Raw genomic sequence first — 21,002 nt, forward strand, 5'->3', positions numbered from 1 at the left:
AGGGTTTCAAACACGTGTTTGAGAAGCTGACCCATCTTTCGCATTGATATATGAGGAAAGGTTAGCCTAGTTTATACCACTTTGAAACACCAATTTTGCATCACTGGCATTGGCAGGCAAGTCTGCTTGCTGGTCCCTGCGCTTGTCTAAATATTGGAATTGTCTAATTGGAATGGTTTCCAGCCATGAAGTAAAAAAAAAAAACATTCGAGCTGGATTCTTGGACACAGTCGTCTCCTCTCCTCTCGTCTCACCCGTCTCACCACGGTGGTCAAAAAACCTTTTCAAGTATTGAGAGAAAGCCGCAAATCCATCTCAACAGTCTTCTTCCTTGCAAAAACCATAAGAAGTTATTTTGACGTGATTGATTTATTGAAGTCTGGCTCAAATTTGTCGCGCATATGGCTATTAGTTAACAAGATTTGCTTGGATATTTCTGTTGGAATTCAAAAAGGCTTTTGAACCACTGTGGCAGTCGTCTCAATGGTGAGACGAGAGGGGTAAGCTGATCAACGAAGAATCCAGCTTCGGTTGAGCGAGATCAGACAACAAAAATCAACATTCATTCGAGGCACCGTGTGTTCTCTTTGCAGCCGCGATTTGATCCAAAGAGGGATGGCACCGTTTTTATTCGAAGCAGTTTCATCTTGTTCAGCACACCCACGTCCCTGTGCTTTGGAGTGATGAGAATATACGCCAAGCACAACAGCCAAATCAACGGGATCTTGGCCAAGGACAAGACCTGCATCTCTCTAGAACTTCAGACAGCTTTCAGGTAGCAGAAGCCTCGCTCGGTTATGGTTTAGGCTGGGGTCTTCGCAAGTGGAAAGAGACGCCCCCTAATTCTCATTAAAGAGGGTGTGAAAATCGACTCGGCAGACAACCTCCATCTGTTCTCAGATGAGGTGGTACCATGGATGCAAAAAGAGTACCCAGAGGGGGATGTCACATTCCAGCAAGATGACGCCCCCTCCAACGGCAAGTCTGGTCCAAGAGTTTTGCAAGGACATGATTCCTGAGTTCTGCCCAAAGATCTTTGGCCGCCCTCCTTGCTAGGCTTGAACCCGATGGTACATTTTGGAGAGGAGGGCACTTCACAAATCAAATCATGTCCATCAGTGAACATGAGCTATCTGTCTGCGGCGCCTCTGCTGTCAGGAGATTCGGACCGTGGTCAAAGCCAAAGGTTGTTATATTGAACTTTACGTTAAATTTCTTGTTCACAAATCTGAGTCGACAGGTAAAAGCCATTGAAACTCCCTAGACCACATATATATTCGCGCATAAACGTATTTCTGTTCGGGTTCAAAGAACAAAGCCAAAAGCATGTATTTATTCTGGTTCCCTTAAAATATCGGAGCATGATTCCATCGAAAACACTCATCCTTTTTTACATCCGCTTCTACATCCCCATAGGCTTCCCATTCCTCTAGCAGTTTGACCACTTTCTCATCATCCCTCGCCACTGCAGCTGAGAGCACGTAGATCCTGCTGCTGACACTTCGTTGATATCTGCGCCTTGTTCCAACAGATATTTGATTGTATCGTTGTCTTCACCCGCCGAACAGGCATATCGAAAGGCGTGCGGTGGTGTAGTCCTCTGTTTGGATATTGGGATCAATACCAGCTTCTACTAAAAATTTGATGATTTCGTACCGACCATATTCGGCTGCCACATAGATCGGGCAAAGGCCATTGGATAGTTCTTGAAAGATTGGTCCAATTTTGATCCCGACTCAATCAAAAACTTAACCATATCCAGCCGACCAGCTTGGATGGCGATGACTAAAGCATTATTACCCACACTATTGGTGGGCTCGTCAATGTATCTTGAATTGCCAGTAACGGAGTCACCGAAGAGCCCCGTTCCAATAATTTGTTGAAGGATGCGCAAGTTCCCGGATGTGACGGCATTGATCAATGCCAAATCTCGATCGATGTTGCTAGCACCTCTTTTGATCAAGAGCTCTACCATGTCGGTAGAGTTCTGGCTTATGGCAGCGCTGATGCAAGTGGTTCCAAAATAAGTTGTGTGGTCGATGTCGGCCCCTTCGTTTAAGAGATATTGAACACATTCGATTCGTTCATTGTCGCAAGCGGTGGTCAACGCTGTCCGCAAGTCTGCATCTTGATAGGTCAGATTGGCTCCAGCCTTTATAAGTGTTCGAACAATGGCCACATTTCCTGTTTTTGCCGCCCGGCTTAAAGGTGTATGTGCTCCACAAGGATAACATTGAGGGTGAGCATTGACATCTGCGCCATGTCGAATGAGGTACTCGACAATTCCCAGGTGCTCATTATCGCAGGCAATCATGAGTGGAGTGAGACTGCTCGATGGGTCAAAGACGTTGGGCGAAAAGCCTTCTTCAATAGCGTTCCGAACCAGGGACAAGTTTCCCCTTTCAGCCCCGTCAAAGAGATGATCTCGGACAGCGGGAAATGAGCTAACTGGACAGAGAATAGACATACAGCTAGTATGTGGAGAAACAACAAGCAATAGTTTTAGAAATTATCTTACAAGGTTGATTATCTTCTCGATGAATTCCATGATTTCAGGATCCTCGATCCTGGTATAGATTCCTGGATATTTGCTGTCTCCACAATCCCCGACGCCACCTTGCACGATGCCAACTTGAACATAACGCAACTTGGGTGGAGTAGTAATAAGTTGAACAATGGGCCGCCCGAATCGCCTTGGCAAGACCCGAAATTCCCCAATTCATAACCTTTAAATTCGAATAAACGGATCAATGTAAAACTAATATGGTAGCGGTCGGCAATCATTTTTAGGCCAGCGGTTATCAACAATGTAAATTCAAGAGATAGCGAGTTCAAAGTTGTACGATTTGACTTTTAAATGATACCAGAATTCTACGACCCACATTCTAATCACTTCCCAATAAGCTCCGATGTCCAAAGAAATCGTCTTGGCCCACATGAGGGCCAGCTCACGGTGCTGTTATTTTAGTGACGTAAAAAAAGAATCATCATTGCTTTCATAGTACCAGCACACATGAGATGATCTTGGAAGAGTTTAGGGATGGAGGTGTCAGCTCGAAATTGCAGACTGGAGTCCAAATTAACATGGGTTCTATTGCAATAACTGAAAAAATAAAAAAAGCACGTATATAACTATTAAATATTCATGTTTGTAGCTCTCAAATCATTAAACCGTATGATATAGAACAATGTCAAAAATATCGCAGGCCAGATTTGGTTCACAGTATAATCATTAAAAAAAATCGATTTCTGTTTTGAAGACTGAAAAAAAAAACCACTAGCAATGCCTTACATTGATCATTTCGACAATTGTCATCATTTGAATGAACGATCGCAGAATCTAAAACACCAAACTCAAGAATTGAACCTGCAGTGTTGAGGATGGTTTTACTTACCTATTCGAGAATATTTTCACAGGGGTTTGTTTAAGCACATTATTCTTCCGCCCTCCAAACGACGTTTGAAGTCCCCAACCTGATGATAAAAGTTGTTTTGAGAGCTAATGTACAATGATTTTGTCAAAACAAACGCAATTAAATGAGCTTCCGAATGTATCTTTACCCAATACAGTGACTTGATATCCGTCATATTTGTTCACTTGAGAGGACGGAGCTCCCGGAAGGCATATGGGCGAGTGGAACGTAGTAAAAGGAACATCCTCGTCCAACTCCCAGATGGCCACATCATAGTAAGCACTCAAATCATACACAAATTTGGGATGAATATGTTGCTTTTAATCTACGAATTGAATCATAATAGCATACACGAAACATCATGTATATATCCTCAAAATCCACCTCTCGTGATCGTCCCGATCGCCCAATCGTAACAGCCAGCTGATGTGTATAAATAAAAGGTCGATTGAAACTTAGAAGGAACTTTTAAAAGCTTAAAAGTATTACGCATCATGTCTTACTCGTCATTAAAAGCACAATGGGCAGCTGTGAGCACATATTTGGGACTGACGAGCGTACCTCCACATTGATGCATCCACGATCCATCCCGACCTACCGAACCCGCCGAGATCATCCATGGCCAAGACCCGGGAGGTCCAGTGTCACCATCTGATGTGGAAACGACCCTGGGGCCCGAAAATCCGCGGACCCGCAAATTCAAGCCACATACTTCATCTAACGAGAACTCGTTGATGAGCAGGATCCAATGTAAATGAATGTTAAAACGTGATCTCACCAACGTCCGACCCCACAATGTTCTTGATATACAAGATTGCGAGTAAGAAAACATAGATACATCTTACAGGCAAATAATACCAAGCCGTTGCTGCTGCCATATTCTACCACCAATAGTTTAAACCTTTGGCACCCAGAAGCCCAGGAATGGGCTGACGTCAAGTCAAGAGTGACCTGTAGGGATTCCCAACTTCCTGCCCTGATCTGGTACTCGTTGGAAGGCTCGCAATGTCTAGAAAACGGATTTGGCGTTGTTAAAGCGTCCTCGTTAAGCAAAAGTTGAATGACAAAGCTCTGGAATGATTTTTTTATCCATATTGAAAGATTGGGGAGGTATAGTTTACATAAGAGACCCTGAAAAATATTTAGTTCTTACGCACTGAGCATTTCAAAAGCGGCGGCTATTATGACCTTCAAAAAAAAACTCAAGATTGGTCAAGATTGGGTACATTTGGATACTACTATTGAGTTCAAAAATCTACTTAATCCTTATACTAAATCAGGAAGATATGCCAGAAAAGAGATAAATGTCGTGCTACATTCGACAACCATTATGTTGCAAAAACCTTTTGGTTCATGTCAGCAATGGAAGATAATATATTACATAGTAAAATGGAAACTCTTCCCTTTCTGATATTTTGGATATTTCAACCTTTGTAAAACTACTACTTTTCATTTGGTATCTAATTGTGAGTATATATTGACAAATATGTCGCAAAAAAAATATCAAAAGGTTCATCTCTTGGGCAAGCCCATGTCTTGATGCCAAATTAGCCTCCTCAGAGTTGGAAAGGGAATTTACGATTTTAGTTAAGAGTTAATGGAAAAAAAGCTTGGTCATTTTCATCATGCATGTGCATATCAGATCCAAATTTTCGCTATTCGCCTGAACTTGCCGGTAGCCCAAAATAAGTTAGTAGTAACCACTTCTAGTATATTCTTTGCCCAATTGCCCAACACTTCAAATCAATTTGTTGTCAGTAACCAGATCAAATAAGAAGACTTGCAATTTAACATTGAATTATATTGACGTTGAAATATTGTATGGCACAATGACACAAAATCTAGTCTGGACATAAACGTGCGATATGTTTAACCAAGAAGGACTAACCACACGTTTGAAAAGCCTTTCCCACCTTCTGCTGGATATGCTCACCGAACTTTCTATTATCTTGGAGGACTACCTATTAATACAACAATCACAAAATTTGGCCAATTTCATAACCTTCAGCATCTGTATAATAGTCGAGTGTTAAGCGGAGTTGACCCAAAGGTGGTTGAGCGGAATTTTATGCCGTTCAAGGCCAGATTACTTTGAGCAACCCAAGATGAAATTTGATCTAGGACCTCTCCCAAGCTGTCATAATCTTATTCTTCCTCCCACAGACTGATTTTGTATCGTCAGCATGAGGAAAGATGATGATATGCAATCCTGAAGCTATAATGCTCAAACACGAGGAATATGAGAGAGCTCAATTTGAAATTCAAAAAAAGATAGCATTGAATCGTCCCAATTTTAAGGTTCATTTCATGTATTTCATTAGCAACATACCAATGGAATGACAACCGACGGCATGTAATAATTATCACTTGTTCGCCGTTCTGATCGCAACTGACTCAAATGGATCTCGTTGACTTTAACATGGGCGAAGAAATTGTCACCATATTTTTTCATTATAGGTCGAGCATCGAAGCTTTGTTGATCCCTTGATGAGTCTTGATTTTTATCCATAAACTCGACATGATCATTAGATCGGTAACTCGAGTTCATAATAGTCATGTGAATCTTGACTTGGTCATACTTACGAGACATTAAACCAGCATCAATAAAACAATCCACAAGTTTGTCTGCTAATTGTTGAAGCTTCTCCAAACCTGAACCAACTTTGGCGTACAATACGTTGACATCGCTTGGATCATCGTTCATGATCTCTAATCCTTTTATCTCAAGATCAATAGGATTGTTGCCATAGATAGGGGCATAAATTGTCTCCTTACAATCTTCGAGTAGATCTATGGCATTTTGTCGTTCTTGAGCATCTAGCAATACAGGATGTACAAAATATTCAGTATTTAAGGGTATTCAATGAGGTGAACATGGTCGGACTTACCCATAAGAGCCATGACTCCAATGGTCAAATGAAGCATCTCAGGAGCTTGAAATAAGGACTCGTCTATGCCTCTGGCATCGCTACATTCGCGTAGAATGTCTCGCTTTAACTCAACAAACGAGGCTTTTAACTCGGGATGGGTCAAAGGCAGCGATATGAAATGCGTGAAATCTTGCTTTGAACGTGACGATTCGGCAATGATCAAAATGCGATTCCAAGCCCGAGTCACACCGCGCTTTTCGGGTCCGATCACAGTCACATTCCCTTCCTGGCCTTGACGAGGTATTGTTATTTTGGTGTTAGTCTCCATTTCCAATCGCTTTTTGGTAGCAGCTTTTTTACCTGAAAGCAAGCATTTAAAGCAAGTTTGGAGATGTGCCTAACAAACGGTGGTGGACATGGCTGACCAAAAAATTGATTTCGTTAATCGTTGATTGTTAGTAAAAAAAAAAGGTCTCATTCCTTCATCAATAATCCGCTACTTTTGGACAAAAGACAAAAATGCGATCACCGTTGTTTCTTAAATCCCCAATTTGGACTTTGCACTATGAAATGGCCTGATATGTCGAGAAGGCCTATGAAATGACGAAATGGAAAGTGAAAAAAAATCAAAAAATGTTTTGTCTCAAAGTCAAAAAACTTTATCATGTCGAGATGGTTAGGGTTGTTATTGATGCTAAACGATGAACAAGGTGACCCTCAGCTTTCCTTACCTATGATGTAGGGAAAGAAGACGCTGGGCAAGTGTCCCGAGTACTTGAATTTCCCATTGTCCAAGGTTTCTAGAAGTAATGAGTCGGCTTCAGGGTTGTTGAAATCTTCGTCCAAGTTGAAATTGGAGTCATCCTCGTCGAACACATCGGCAGTATCGCCTCCATGGCCTGAAGTTGTTTCTCTATTCAAACCATATTGGCGATAGCAAATCCCGTCGATCCACAGGAGCGGAGGTCGTAATATATCCATGAAAAATCTGTAGCATCAAGAAGAGCACATTTGAAGATCGAGCAAACCATGCTCAAGGCACAATTTCACAAAGCAATCAGTTGGCTGTTTTATATTGAACGTTTTTCTTAGAATAAATGCGGCATAGTTCGTGTGCTCATTCGTTGGCTTGATTTTGTATACAAGAGCACTGATTTGCCCATCTTCAGTGAAGGAAACTGGCCTCTTGGACACTGTCCTCGCCCTTCGCAAATCATCCCACCCTATTTCAAAAGTCACTTGGCCCAATATCTGCATACACGTCTCCATGGTTGCAAGACTGATATCCTGAAAATGACTCGTCCAATACTTGTTGATGAACTCCTTGATCCTAAATCCATGCTCGTCGTGTTCCACAAATGTCGAACGAGTTAGGAACTCGCTGGTGACCAATAAGACCTCTATAACCATCATAGAAGGAATAAGTCGATCGGACATGCTTAAATTTGGTTTCAACTTTTGGCTTAGGATATCGGCTTGGAGTAATGATTTCGAATTGATTTGCCCAGACTTTGTGACACAATCGACGATTACAGCATCGTAACGAGGTTTAAGATGAGCCAGGTGCTTATCAAAATCCAAGCAACGCACACGCTTGGGTGAAATACTGTTCTGTTTTACTATCTTAGCGATGATATCCAAAATATCGGTTCCTTGTTCATTGCTTTGAGCATTGATCAGAAACTGCACTCTTAGTTTGGGGTATCTCAATAACAGATCAAGCGAATTCCGTGGATTAGAGCCACAATCCAATACATGAACGGACCCAGTCGCCGTGTCCGAGAGGATATTCTCCAAAGGCGACGTTTTGGAGTCTGGGTGGGTCAATTTGAGTTCGATTTGGGTCTTTGATGTCAGTTTCGTATGTTCCACACTCACTAATGTCAGGGGATCGCCTATGGAAAACGTGACTTTCAATTTATGGCCGGCTGACACTGGAATGGGATTAGGAAGAGTAAATAAAGCCTGTTGCCAACATCCATCCTGTCGTTCAGGATTAGAAGAAAGACTTTGATTGTCAGTCATGTCCAGATCGAACCAAACTGCGATTTCATTACCGACACCTTCTTTGGACGCGATCACGTCAATCGAAGCGATAGATTCGGAATTGAGACACTTGCGAATATATTGCGGGTCTTGGAAGTTCACTTTAGTGATTTGGAAAGGCTCGGATAAAGTCCGGATCCGATCGCACTCGAGATCATGGCGGATATATCCACTATCATAGGGCTCCACCTTTTTTCGGGACCACGCAAAGTGCTCGAATTCCTCGTCCAATCTTTGTATTAGAACCCCAACTAGAGTGGCGCCCCGGGGAATCACCTGGGACGTTCCAGGTTTCAACAAATGCGTCCAAGCATGGTCCAAAGTGCGGAAAATTCCTTCGCCCAATAAGCCCGCATCGAAAGTTTCCGTGACTAATACATCGAACCGATCCATGGGGGGTCGAGGCGCCAAGTCCGTGGACATGAGAACCTCCAAATCCACACGATGCTCCACCTCATTAGCTTGAAAAACTCGACGAGCCAAATCGGACAAAAACGGCTCATGTTCAACGGCCGTGACCCGATTCGCTCCGGCTTTCAAGGCCATCAAGGTCAAAATCCCGGTCCCCGTGCCTATATCAATCAATTTCAGATCTGGGTCAAGACCCGATATGACCGCATGTAAGGCTGATTGATATGCCCGATGACGTGAATGGTCATTGAGCATGAGGAAATGCCATTTACTAATCAATCCTTGGATCACGTTCTCCCGAGCTTCACGCAGATCCAGGCTCAAGGTTGGGAGTTGGTCGTATAAGCCGAGTGCCGATGACAATCGGCCTTGGCGCACTAATTCGGCGGCTTCCTCTGCGATATCCAGAGGGACAGGGGGATTCATGATCAGGGTTAAGATTGGCACACCCTGTGAAAAGAGAAAGAGAGACTCACCTACTTTTCAAGACGTTGCATCTAATGGATGAAGAGGTTGAGTGACATGAAAGATTGACAACGTTCCGATTATTTCGAGTGTTTACTAATGTTTACCTGTTGATAGTGCTGCCATTGGAACAAAAAGAAAGACTCAATTTTCTGGATATTTTCTCGATTTTGGATATTAAGATAAATTGAATAATAGCCCTCAATGAATGGACTTGAATGTAAGAGAATTGTGTTCGAGTTGACCGACTGTTTTCGACAAACCAGTGCAAACAGTATGTTTATTAGGCATAATACATGATTGGGCGAGTTGGTAAGCTCCATTAAAAACAGAAAGGCAGAACCAAAGCTCCTCTCGGATCTCAGTGATTGTTGCAGCTAGAGATATCAAGTTTGCCACGAAAAGCGGGGTTTTCTCTTCCTTTCTAGCCCATAGTTGTGGGCAAGTTGTTCCATCAAAAGGCTAAATTTCAGAATGACCAAGAAGGCTAATGATTTATTAACTGAAAAATTCTTTGGCCAGATCAGATCTAAGAAAAGAGGGTCAATTGGACAACTTAACAAATGCATGAAAATCACTGGGGATAGGTGTGAGATAACAACTTTGTCAACCTCGCCAGTCCCGCCGTTATCACGCCGGTTTATCCACCCTCGTTCAAGGACTTTGAAATAAAGTGTTCTGCCAAAGTAGCAACACTGAAACCAAACTGACGTTGCATCGTCAAAACAAACGGAATGAACCTCAGCCTCAAGAAGACATCAAGAACAAATATTCTTTGATTGGCGATCCGTCACCTCCGATTCGATCAAGCCATTCAATATGGACTTTCTCAAGGCTGAAATTGAGCGAAAGAAACGGGCTATTGCTCAGACCAATGTTATGGCCCCGGATAAGAAGTACTTCAAGCGAGGGGATTTGAGTGCCAAACAAGAAGAGGATTATCGGAAGAAGTACGGTCCCCAGAAACCCGACTCTCCGCCTAAAGTAGAAGAGGATGTGGTGCGTGATCAATCAACCAGCCAACATTCAGGTCTGTTATAATAGCTGGTCAATAATACTGGAAGGGAAAAATGATGCTCATCATCCTCGAATCCCGTTCCTAGGCGAATCTGGACCGAATATGCCCGCATTACCACGGGTTGAAGTGATTCGTCGTCTCAGGGAACGACTAGAGCCCATCCTAGTCTTTGGTGAAGAGGAAGAGGAGGCGTGTCAACGGCTACGACAAATCGAAATGGACGAACCAGAGCCAGTCCAAGGAATTCGTAATGATTTCAAGTAAGCGAACAGTTCAAGATTCGGTATAGTCCTTTTCGTGATGATAAGCATTAGTTTAATGGAATAACATCGTACTTGACTGTGAACAGAGATGCCATGGATAAAGTGGACCAGGTTTATCTACAAGAAGTGCTGGCCTCGCAAGTGAGTGTGTGTTGAATTTGCCTACACCCATTTAAAACATTGCATACTTCAAAATTCCCCATTTTCAGGTTGGAGAGGGTGAAGAGGTGGAGCCCAGCAAGCGGACCAAGTACGATACCCAATTGTATGAATCCGAAATCACCTACGATGACCTCTTAGAAATGGTCAAGAAAATCAACCAAGGCGACATAGCCCACGATCATAAAGTAGTCAACGAGTTCATCAAGCTCATGCTCAAGTTATGGGGAGCCGAGTTACAAGAGCGGGATGAGGCCACCAAAATGTCCATTAAAGGCAAAATAGAGGCTGGTACGTATGCCCAAACAAGGTCAGTTTGTTGTTATCCCGTGTGTTTCTGTGGCAATGTGGCTTTGTGTTCAAAATAAACCATTCGATTTCAGAACATATTTGAAGCCCCTCATTCGGATGTTGCGGAAACAGACGGTCACGGATGACATCCGAGACTCGCTTTTGAAAATGATCCGTTTCGCATTAGAACGAAATTACATCACTTGTAACGAAGCCTACATGGAAATGGCCATTGGAAACGCTCCTTGGCCCATTGGAGTGACGAATGCGGGTATTCACGCCCGTCCGGCCCGTGAAAATATCTATTCAAAACACGTGGCGCACGTGTTGAATGACGAAACACAGCGCAAATACATTCAGGGGCTCAAACGATTGTTCACGAAAGCCCAACAGTATTACCCCACGGACCCTTCTCGGTCCATCGATTTCACCCGAAAAGAGTAACGACGGGGCCAATGTCGAGTTTCAGTGAGGTGTAAAATATATTTCAGTTTCATGTTGAACTTGCGCTTGATTAGATGATGACAGATTCTGACTAGAGGAGATTGACCTCTTTTAGCAGATCATCTAGAGTTTGCTCTCCCAATAGATGTGCCAGCATATCTCGATCTCCCATCTGCTCCGCGGCTTGAACGCGGCGTTTGCTTCTTTCGCTCAAGAATGAGACTCCTCGAGACTTTTCGAAAAACGACACATCGTGTAGGTCGATCCATCTGTTATTCCGAGCGATGTGCTCTTGAATGGTTCGAATCGACACTGGGCACATCATCAAGAGATCCAAACCCCAAATGTTGCGGAGATTCACGCAGGAGTCAATCACAAAGAGCATTGTTTCAAGGCTGACTTTCCACTGGAAACATTGTAACGTTTCGACTCGAGAGAGATGACCATCTCGAGCCATTCTCAGCATCAGACTGTCAAACTGTCCAGAGGATACGCTGAGATCGTGAATGTAAATGGTTAACGACTTCAAATTGGACGAGATCAGCATGGTCTCAATCAAGTGAAGCGACACATCACCATCAATGGCCAGGGATTCAAGCTTGGGAAAGAACTCAGTGTTGGATCCGAAGGCTAAAGCTTTCGTGAGAACATCTGGTTGATAGAGTGTAATCGACAGTTTGGTCAAATTGGGGCACCACTTTCCTAGTTTGGTGACAAAGGGCGGATCTATTACTAATGTCTTTGGATTCTTCAACTCAAGTTTGGCAAGATTGGCAAACACGATCTTATAACTGGGTTCTTCTCGAGCCGTCCATGAACAGTTTTCGAGCTTCAAGGTGTGCAAATGTTGGAAATAAGGCAGAACGTCGACGCAATCGCGACTTTGATCCTCGATGACGAGCTCATGGACCATTGGACAGAGTTTGCTCACGGAATACAAAAACTCTCGGTCCGGAAATTTGCAATGAAGATATTTCAGCTGATATGTGTGCGAATTGACGTTGATAATATGCACAAAGCGTAACGCCTCCCGGAGTAAGTAGGGCTCACAGACCAAGAGGCACAGATTGGGTAGTGAGATCATGAGATTGGCAATACCTTTCCCCGTAATACCGAAGTATCTGTCTTCGTAATCGTATTCATCGCCCGCATCGTTGAGAACCACCGTGTGAAGCTTTGCGCAATTGACTAGGAAAGCGAGGCCGTGATCCGTGATGGTCATCTCAGAGTCTTCCTCAGCATCCAAGACACAGAGCTGCTTACAGTTGGTCCCGACCACAGCTAAGAGGGCATCCGTGCAACAATTGGACAATTTCAGGTGGGTCAGATGAACGAGACCTCCCACGAATTCATGAAACTTCTGGACGTGAACCGCATGTCTGAAAGAATCCAAGGTCACAACCGTGATTCATGTCCCAGGAGAAGACACTACTCTTAGTTCTGGATCTCACCGAGTGATGTCGAAAAATAGGTAAAGCGTCGTGAGGTTGGTCAAGTTGTAGGCGTAATCCAAAGCCAATTTCAAGCTCTGGGAGTTAATTTCCAGGGCCAATAGTAACGGATGAAGGATGGCTTCTATGCAAGAGGGATCCCGCTTATACATTTCCAAGGCGATTTCGTTGAAATGGTTCGGAGCTTGAGACATCACAGCCTGAAGTTTTCTTATGCCATGCCGCCGGAAGGTCTACAATTTTCCATATCATGCATGCATCATTTATTGTTCCTTAAGCCCATCCATTATTCCATCCCACGGTCTGCCTTACCTTAGATTCCATGCAGGTAAAAGGCCAACCCAACCAAGACAGCGGGGGACCCATTTGCAGATTGCCCAGAGTCGAAAGATATTGGGTAACCAGGCGTTCTTTACAGAGTTCATGCAAAGTCTTGGGTGGACGGCGATTATAATCCATGGTCGTGGTCATGTCGATACCCGGCGCTAAATCATGCTCCCCTTCACGCCCCGAAATATGTCATGGAACTTTTCATATGGGCACCACATGGTTTGCAGGCCTGCTCTAGCTGCCGCGCTTGGTCCCCCCATTGGGGAAGAGTCGGGCTTTCCACCTGCTCCAAGGTCGTCGCCATCAAGTCTTTGCGAATGAAGCCTACTCGAGGCCATGCTCCACTTGTCAGTGGCCACCCCAATCAATCAACCTTGAGGCCAGGCGAGTGTACCTCGGTGCAAAGTACGTACACTAGTCTTTTAAGGAACAGAGGCGGGAGCGAGCATTGCGTCAGCCTCAAGCCCATCGGGTGAGAGGAAGCCATGGCTGTGCTCAAGCTGGCCTTTTCGCCATCCCAGTGATGTGCTGGGGATAAGGCTGTGAGGCGGACGAAGAAAATCAATATTTATCCTGAACACTTCTCGGCGCTATCAATGAGCAGAGAGAAAGAGAGCCAGTAATGGTGGCATCTCATGCTGTATATACGTATGTATGTGTGTATAAGGACTCGATGAGCATTGGGTAGTGGGTACCAAGGACCAAGTCAAGCGCCAGAGAGAGGTAAGGAGAGCCCTCCGCGCGAGCTTGCGTGCTTGGCACATCGATCCATCCACCCTCGACGCTTATCTAAGTAAAGGGAGAGACACTAGGCATGAGAGAGCAGGCCCAAGAAGAGTTAGAGAATGTGGAGAGAAAGAGAGAAGGAGAGGAGATCGAGAGGAGACCGAGAGGATCAAGAGGGGATCGTCCAGGAGGTTGGGTTCAGCTGATCCGAATGTCCCAGGGATTGATCTGTGCGACTGCAATAATGGACACGGTCAATCGTCACGTGGGCCTGTCAAAAAGGCATCAATATTAGTGAGCATGTCACTCAAGGTCCGATTGGTGTCGATCTAGTCAGAGTCACGGCAATATCGTTACCCGGTGAACAGCAATCGATCGTCTTTTGTACATACAACATTATTAAACAGCATAGTAATAATAACTAGAACCAACCCCCCGCAATATGCTACGCGCTTTATACCCGTTCAAGAAGACCCATCCCACGTCGCTGAGTTTCACGCAAGGCGACCTTTTTGTGGAACTGCCCGGGGCTGCCAATGACAAGAATTGGTTCTACGTCATGGATGGCAATGCTGGAGCGGGATACATTCCGAGAAACTATGTGTTCTTGGAAAGGATCGCCTTCGACAAGCTGGCCACCCACATTGACGGTCTCAAGGATCGGGTGCGGTTATCTGGAGCCGTTGAAAAAGAGAAAGCCGAACTCATCGCCAAGTTGGAGGCGGTGTGTAGTAAATATAAGAGCGATCGCTCGGCGAGCATCACTCAAAGGATCCCGGTGCCCGACACGAGTCCACCCATAATCGCTAGTCCTCGGTCTGTCAGTCCCAAATCGACCCATTCCTCCGACCGTTCGGCCACCCCGCCCAAGTCAGGTAAAAAGAGGGCGGCACCCCAACCGCCCCATCAGGCTGTGAATCTGTTACAGAATAGTGAAGGGGGTGTTTCGGAAAGCCCCGATGGTGGCAACAGTCAATCCAGCTCGCGACGATCCAGTGAAGAACGCCGCGGGAGCTCCGAAAAGCTCTTACAGCATCGGCGGGCCTCGATCGTGGACCCTAATGACGAGCAAATCCGATCCTATGCCCGAGAGATTGTGGAATTGGTCCGAGTGGAAACCGGATTGAGTCATACCAATTCTCAGAGCGTGGTCCAAACGGTCTTGCAATACGTTAGCACTAACTTCCAGCGATTGGATAGAAATGTACCCGCCTTGTTGGCGGAGTTGGACAAACCCGTCTTGAATGACAAAGAGGATATCGTGGCTAGTGCCGATACCAGGGCTATTGAGAGCCTTTTTGAGCAATTGACCCAAGCCAAGGATGACGAGCAACAAAGGAACTGGATGCTCTTTGAGGATGAGGCCACTATACGGAACCTTCTACAAAATTTGTCAGAGAGTTTGTCCAACTCCGACCGACGAGTGTCCACTTACGTCATGAGCAAGTTCAAATACTTCTACATTCTCAACCTGGTGGAATACTTTCAAATGGAGACACGATGGGCTTTGCGGAAGCCGTTGATCGAGAATTTCATGATCATGTGCTCGCTCGATCCGGTGATAATATCTCTCATGCTGAGTTCCGTTCTTCCTTTAGAGTTGGCCCAGGAACTGTTCCAATACACTGAAAATGTTCCCAGACTTCGACATTGCGCCCTGCTCCTCACCATCATATTTAGCCGTGGCGAGCCCATGCCCGTGCATTACTTCTCACAACTAGGATCTTCCTTCGTCACATTCCTACTCGACTATATTGAGGCTCCACCCACTCCTGACTCGGAACACGAGATCCCAGACGTGTTCATCGGTTTAGCTCTCAGTTACAATCTCCAATTTCCAGATATCCAGACCAATGTCATGGTAAGCTGCCTCAGTGGCCGATCCGGAGCCAAAACCTGGACGGAAAAGGTACTCCTCCTTTTAAATCGAGAAGAGGATCCCACTGCTATTGTTGGTCGTGACACAGGATCGCGAGATCTACCACATTCAGTCCATAAGATCATCATGGATATGTTCCTCCACGATAGCTGCCATCAGCTATTTTATACCAATGATATCTACGTTCTTATCGATATCATTGTCCGGCAACTCTCCGATCTGTGTCCGGAGGAGCCCAAACGTCGAATGTACCTCTCCATGTCGCACATTGTTCTGACTCGATCTGAATACTCAGACCATCTTCATCGCTTCAAAGATCTCGAGAAATGCTTCATACGGATTTTAGACGAGGAGGAAGTCACCAATGACAAAAATATCGTATTGACCATTTGCCGGGAGGTAGCGGCATTTAATTCATTACTTTGAAAATCAAGTTCTTTCAAAATGTGCAGTACTCGTGTCTTCTGGATGGTCCAATAAAGAAAAAAAATGGCGAATTCCTTCACGGATACGTTCCTCCGTAACGGCGTCGTCAAATCCAAGCCATTGAACAAACTCCCCCAAAAGTGGTTGAATTCAGCCCCTTGAAAAGAGCTCTAATCCTGTTGGTGGTTCCAGGTTTAATTATCCGTGAGCAAATGTTTGCCCCGGAAAAGTAACCCCCATCGGTGTCTTTTTATTTTTAAATTCCAGTCTTGATAATCTTCCCACCACATTCCATTGTGGCTTTTTACGCCATTACTATCACCTTGTCACCAATTGAGGCCAAACTCGCTCTCATCGACTAGCATTTGAGCCACTGGCTTGGGGTGTCCAGGCCAAGCTTTGGCCGTGCCGACGGCTGAAAAATGCCTTTCAACTCGCTCCTTTGGTTTGCTTCTCATCATGATTTTTTTTGTCGTCCACCCAAAAGTGACAAAGAAGGCATTCCAAGCCAAGAGACCAAACGTACCTTGGCCAGAGACACAGAACTTGCACAAGTAACATCACCCCAATTGGGTTGACGTCAGGTTCAAATAAGAAAAGGAATGCAGATCTATGGGGAATGGAGTGGCAGCTATTTAGCGTGTGGGCATGTATGCACGAGAGACATAGTGCAGAGCAATAATGGAGCTGGAGGTAGAGGTAGCAGAACGAGTGAGACAATTATGTGACACTAAATCAAGAAGTCTTTCATCGTCACGTCATGACAAAAGAGATTTGGTCCGACGGCGAAAGGGTTCCTTTCGTCAGACTGAGAGAAGTTTCATGAGGGCTTGATGCATATTGCACGTAATTTTTTGGGGGTGGGGAAAGAGACGGCTGTGAATTCAAGGCATTCCATTTCGTATAAAAATCAGGTAGGGTTACACCTATTAATTATAAGTAAATGCCAATCTTTGAATAAAGTACTGGTCCATTTTCATGACTTTCGTAAGATATTTTATTTTATCCAATGTCTTGGTGAACCAAATAACTCGAATTTTAAGCCTATAGAGAATTGCAATTTTCATTTGAACAAAAGAGGGTAATATGTTTCCCGAAATAACAAGATCACGTCCTGAAAAACTAAGGGATTTGATACCGTTAGATTCTTACGGGCGAAAATTTCAACCAAGGAAGGTATAACTGTTTTTCATCTAACTTAACGAATGCATGTTTCGTGCAAATAGAAGCATTCATCTTCCTACTTGGAAAGCAATACTCATTCTCGACTAGTGACGGCCAACATATGCGTTATCCGTTTCATGTCTTAAAACAAGTTTTGTTGCATTAAAAGTATGTTTCATGTTTTAATACATATTTCATGCACAGTTTTGCTTAAAAGCGAAAAAGAGTCGCCGTATAGAGAAAGCGTAGCTGTGTGTCTAAAAGACAGTGAAAAAAAACATGCATCTTCATGTGGGTGTGGGTTCAAATCCGGCCGTTGGAAGTTCCTAGTAAGATAGGAGCGATACCTGGTTTAATCATTCTCTCTCACCTTTCTGAACAACACTCTTCGGTGTTAACCCCACCCAAAGACGAAGAACCGATTTGATAAAAGAAAATGGCATTGCCTATTGGAAAAAATTGATTTGATTTGACTTTACTTGCTGGCAAGGTTCACCATTTCAAGCAACCCTAGCACCAACCAAGGAGTTCTCTAGATATCCTTGTACCAACCAATAAAAAAATGAAGTGTAAGAATCAGTGGGCTTGCGACCAAGTTAAGCCATTGGTATTTTGTTATTTTAATTGTTAACATTACTGTCCAATGCTTAATACTGAATTAAGGAGATGAATTTAAGTGAAGCTCACAGTCGGAATGAAATGATAACGCCATATGCAAAGGAATTTGGCTTTGCTTAAGTGAATGAAATTTTCACTCTTCTGTTTAGTTTCCAATGACCCCTTTTTTCGTTCTAAAATTGCACTTCTTTTCCATCGCTCTTATTTCTTACCTTTTTAATATTTTAGGTTTTAGAGCATATTTTATGATCTTTTTGTGCAAGTTTTAGTACATAGTACGAAGGTTATTTATATTTCCAATTTTGGTTAATATACATTTTCATAGAGTGAATCCAATTCACGGAAATATCGGCTCAGACCAAATTATTGACACCTAATAAAAGCTTTTCCTACAACCAATCCTTTGTTGGCAATTATCTCTTTTTCATTCACTCACGCTTGCCCAAAAATTCCTGTAGTTTTAAATGCGTCGTTGAAAAAAACAACCTCTATCTCCGGATGAAAAGGAATGATTGATAACGACTCGCTCGCAATTTTGAACCCACGACTTGGAGATAAAAATTGGACAAGGGTGAATAAACTAGCAGTCGGGCATGTGTACATACGAAATACGTTCGACCCACCAGGTACTCTTATTGCCTGCTCTCAATCATTGGCCCTGGACTGCTGTGCTGAGATGGTCTTACAGCAAGCTTGATCGAGGTTCCTGACAAGAATGCTCGAATTCGGTTGACTGAAATGTTCAAAGTTTGATAGATATCACAAGAGCTACTCTTGTTATCACTTTCCCCGATGTCGCAGTCCAAGGGTCCAGGAGTGCAATATTGGATAAAGCACAAAAATAGTATTTATCACCAACTCCGTGTGTTGCATGAACTAATGAAAGAGATTAGTTATCTATTTTTATAATCACTCTACAATAACGCAGCAAACGCTACTATGTGACTAAGTTGGACCATTTTTGTTTTATCCCATTGAATACACAAAATACGCTACAATAATGTGTCAGAAACAGGGGAGATATACTGATGAATGATGATGAACGAAAAACCTTCGCTTTGTTTTAATTACAATGTTCAGCAAAAGCTATCCCGATTGTAGATGACAAAAAAATGTCTCTTCAAGGAGAATTTTTTTTCTGAGCTAATGGGAATCTCCTGTTTCGCTGTTGTTTTTTAAGAAGCAAATGAAACAACTTTGTGTTGTTCAATATCCTAAAAGCAACAACTGAGCAACAAATTAACGTCTTTTTTATTTCATTTCGAGCTTGATCAAAGCATTCTTCTGCCACAACAGTTCCCCCAATAAAATTTGAGCAGGAATTTATGCTCCCCTCACATTCTCAAAATACATTCCGGCACTTTTTGGGTTGCGTTTCCCCAAAGCTTGATAATATACTCATCAAATAGTTTTCCCAAGCCATCAATTAACCCATCACCTTGCCCATGGAATTCCAGGGTAATCGCTTCCTTCACCGATTCGTTGTTGCCGGCGTCTGCGTCTCGTTCGTAGCTAAACCTGTGCGAGTTTGTGTATCGAGTTTGTCTATCACTGCATTTGATACGTTGATGGGTGTATGAACCATGTACACGTACATGTTCATTCAAAATTCAAAAACCTTCTACGTTTAAAAGATGATCACCAAGCCAATAACTTCGTTATATCACCTTGAGTACGTGTAAGTCGTCAAATGATTATGAACAGCGTTCAGGATGGAACGAGAATACCATAGTTCCGGATATGCATCTCTTGATCAAGGATGTTCGTACAAAACATGTCGATGAAGAATGTTTTCATCCACCTGCTAGTGTGAACAAGCACTTTTGAATCGGAATGCAGGGAAAAGAATTGGCCTACATTTCTCATGCTTGATATGTTGGGCTTGCATAGTTCTCAAACCATAGGCGTCCTAGTATCTTTTCCCTGAACACTGTTTAAAAAGTTCAACTCATCTAGCTTTAGGTGCTGGCAGCTATTGCGCTTGCAAGATAGACATCAAACCACCTTGACAAGAAATTTAGCAAACATTCAACTTCTTGTCCTAAATGACCCAAATCGAAATGTTTTTGGTCAGTGCAAGGAATTCCTGAACACTACGAGTAACATCTTGAGCATGGACAAGCGACCCTTTTCTAAATCATAGACCCTAGCGAGCTCCCCCTCAATGAAGTTCGAAAAGCAAAAGTCGAAGAGCATGATGTAGGGAGAGAGCACAAAGCAGTCAGGGCACTGGAAAAGAGGTATGCTTTAACGGACGTTGCCCGGACCGTCTCCTGACCAGAATTCCTCGCATTCTTGGACAACACACGCATAAAGTGGCAGTTGATTTTTAGCGATTGTCATGGACTCGTACGTAGGTATTCGTGGTAGTGGTGGTTGGTTGGAATGAACAAACGATGGCACCTAGGGGTCGCATGGTTGGCTGGGGTACGGTATGTGGCCAGACCGGGCGCTGGATTAGAGATCGCGCCTCACGGCGACCCGAAAGATGGAATTTACCCCCCTGAATGAAGAAGAGCAAAAAGATTCAAGAGAGGAATCCATAAGTCATTATTGGTGTAGACCGTTGAAAACTTGGTAACAGGTTAAGGGTTTCATTTGTATGGGGAAGTGTAAGTGTGCACACAGATATGTCCGATAATGCAACATTGAAATGGCATCAAATTACATATATTGATATTAAGCAAGCTTCACATTATCTTCCAACTGGGTATATCAATCAACTTGGCAAATCCAGATAAACAGTGCCATCAGTTTGGTGGGACAAAAGGTATTTGATTAACCGCTCATCAAACCTTAGCTGAAACGTAACTAAGCTACGATGGACAACAAAGTAAAGAATTTTGAAGGTTCTGTGGAGAGGGATCCTAAAGAGAACAGTCTGCATTCCTTTCTTGACTCCTCTCGCCAAAGATGGTGAAGAATTTATGAAAAGAGAAAAGAAGATCTATGTTTGAAGTATGCATTGTACTTAAGAGAACATGAAGCATCACAATGACAGAATTGGCAGCAGTTTTTGTTGCACACC

The 21,002-nt window shown here is 43.7% G+C and overlaps 6 protein-coding genes across 8 annotated transcripts; 2 read left to right on the top strand and 4 right to left on the bottom strand.

Annotated features, from left to right (window-relative positions):
• Positions 1 to 1,589: 1,589 nt before the first annotated feature.
• On the bottom strand, positions 1,590 to 3,734 carry LOC131886537 (kinase D-interacting substrate of 220 kDa-like). Of its 2 annotated transcripts, XM_059234903.1 has the most exons (4): positions 3,562 to 3,734; positions 3,396 to 3,474; positions 3,006 to 3,103; positions 1,590 to 2,726 (listed from the first exon to the last, which is right to left on the bottom strand). In XM_059234903.1, the coding sequence occupies exon 4, from the start codon at positions 2,465 to 2,467 to the stop codon at positions 1,634 to 1,636; it is 834 nt and encodes a 277-aa protein (XP_059090886.1). In that variant the 5' UTR covers positions 2,468 to 2,726; positions 3,006 to 3,103; positions 3,396 to 3,474; positions 3,562 to 3,734; the 3' UTR covers positions 1,590 to 1,633. The 2 variants fall into 2 exon arrangements, with proteins under 2 accessions (XP_059090886.1, XP_059090887.1); XM_059234904.1 differs by lacking the exon at positions 3,006 to 3,103.
• Positions 3,735 to 5,701: 1,967 nt separating this feature from the next.
• Positions 5,702 to 9,294, bottom strand: LOC131886536 (activating signal cointegrator 1 complex subunit 1-like). 2 transcript variants are annotated; one of them, XM_059234902.1, is made up of 4 exons: positions 9,217 to 9,294; positions 7,015 to 7,271; positions 6,302 to 6,643; positions 5,702 to 6,230 (listed from the first exon to the last, which is right to left on the bottom strand). In XM_059234902.1, the coding sequence occupies exons 2-4, from the start codon at positions 7,262 to 7,264 to the stop codon at positions 5,731 to 5,733; spliced, it is 1,092 nt and encodes a 363-aa protein (XP_059090885.1). In that variant the 5' UTR covers positions 7,265 to 7,271; positions 9,217 to 9,294; the 3' UTR covers positions 5,702 to 5,730. The 2 variants fall into 2 exon arrangements, with proteins under 2 accessions (XP_059090885.1, XP_059090884.1); XM_059234901.1 differs by having other exon boundaries at positions 9,221 to 9,252.
• LOC131886535 (protein arginine N-methyltransferase 9-like) lies at positions 7,273 to 9,209 on the bottom strand. The gene has a single exon (XM_059234899.1). It carries the CDS (start codon positions 9,164 to 9,166, stop codon positions 7,280 to 7,282), a length of 1,887 nt encoding a protein of 628 aa, XP_059090882.1. The 5' UTR covers positions 9,167 to 9,209; the 3' UTR covers positions 7,273 to 7,279.
• A 261-nt stretch (positions 9,295 to 9,555) lies between the features above and the next one.
• On the top strand, positions 9,556 to 11,439 carry LOC131886378 (pre-mRNA-splicing factor 18-like). Its single transcript, XM_059234683.1, has 5 exons — positions 9,556 to 10,235; positions 10,309 to 10,483; positions 10,573 to 10,627; positions 10,696 to 10,955; positions 11,029 to 11,439. Exons 1-5 carry the CDS (start codon positions 10,025 to 10,027, stop codon positions 11,378 to 11,380), a joined length of 1,053 nt encoding a protein of 350 aa, XP_059090666.1. The 5' UTR covers positions 9,556 to 10,024; the 3' UTR covers positions 11,381 to 11,439.
• Positions 11,395 to 13,383, bottom strand: LOC131886377 (uncharacterized; the record flags this gene model as incomplete). Its single annotated transcript, XM_059234682.1, is given in 3 exon segments — positions 11,395 to 12,759; positions 12,832 to 13,064; positions 13,144 to 13,383. Coding segments are annotated over 3 exon segments (1,680 nt in total). The 3' UTR covers positions 11,395 to 11,471.
• A 158-nt stretch (positions 13,384 to 13,541) lies between these two features.
• Positions 13,542 to 16,263, top strand: LOC131886376 (NCK-interacting protein with SH3 domain-like). The gene has a single exon (XM_059234681.1). It carries the CDS (start codon positions 14,330 to 14,332, stop codon positions 16,190 to 16,192), a length of 1,863 nt encoding a protein of 620 aa, XP_059090664.1. The 5' UTR covers positions 13,542 to 14,329; the 3' UTR covers positions 16,193 to 16,263.
• The last annotated feature ends 4,739 nt before the right edge of the window (positions 16,264 to 21,002 follow it).

This window comes from Tigriopus californicus, chromosome 9 (genome assembly GCF_007210705.1).
Source record: "Tigriopus californicus strain San Diego chromosome 9, Tcal_SD_v2.1, whole genome shotgun sequence".
NCBI classification, from domain to species: Eukaryota; Metazoa; Arthropoda; class Copepoda; order Harpacticoida; family Harpacticidae; genus Tigriopus; species Tigriopus californicus.

Excerpts from the sequence above, each read along its gene's own strand:
- LOC131886376 (XM_059234681.1), top strand. The coding sequence starts at position 14,330 with ATGCTACGCGCTTTATACCCGTTCAAGAAGACCCATCCCACGTCGCTG.
- LOC131886537 (XM_059234904.1), bottom strand. The coding sequence starts at position 2,467 with ATGTCTATTCTCTGTCCAGTTAGCTCATTTCCCGCTGTCCGAGATCAT.
- LOC131886536 (XM_059234901.1), bottom strand. Across the intron at positions 6,644-7,014 it reads CTTCTTTCCCTACATCATAG|GTAAAAAAGCTGCTACCAAA; the intron begins GTAAGGAAAGCT and ends GCTTGCTTTCAG. Across the intron at positions 6,231-6,301 it reads TGGAGTCATGGCTCTTATGG|ATGCTCAAGAACGACAAAAT; the intron begins GTAAGTCCGACC and ends CTGTATTGCTAG.
- LOC131886378 (XM_059234683.1), top strand. The coding sequence starts at position 10,025 with ATGGACTTTCTCAAGGCTGAAATTGAGCGAAAGAAACGGGCTATTGCT. Across the intron at positions 10,484-10,572 it reads GGAATTCGTAATGATTTCAA|AGATGCCATGGATAAAGTGG; the intron begins GTAAGCGAACAG and ends GACTGTGAACAG. Across the intron at positions 10,628-10,695 it reads AAGAAGTGCTGGCCTCGCAA|GTTGGAGAGGGTGAAGAGGT; the intron begins GTGAGTGTGTGT and ends CCCCATTTTCAG.
- LOC131886535 (XM_059234899.1), bottom strand. The coding sequence starts at position 9,166 with ATGAATCCCCCTGTCCCTCTGGATATCGCAGAGGAAGCCGCCGAATTA.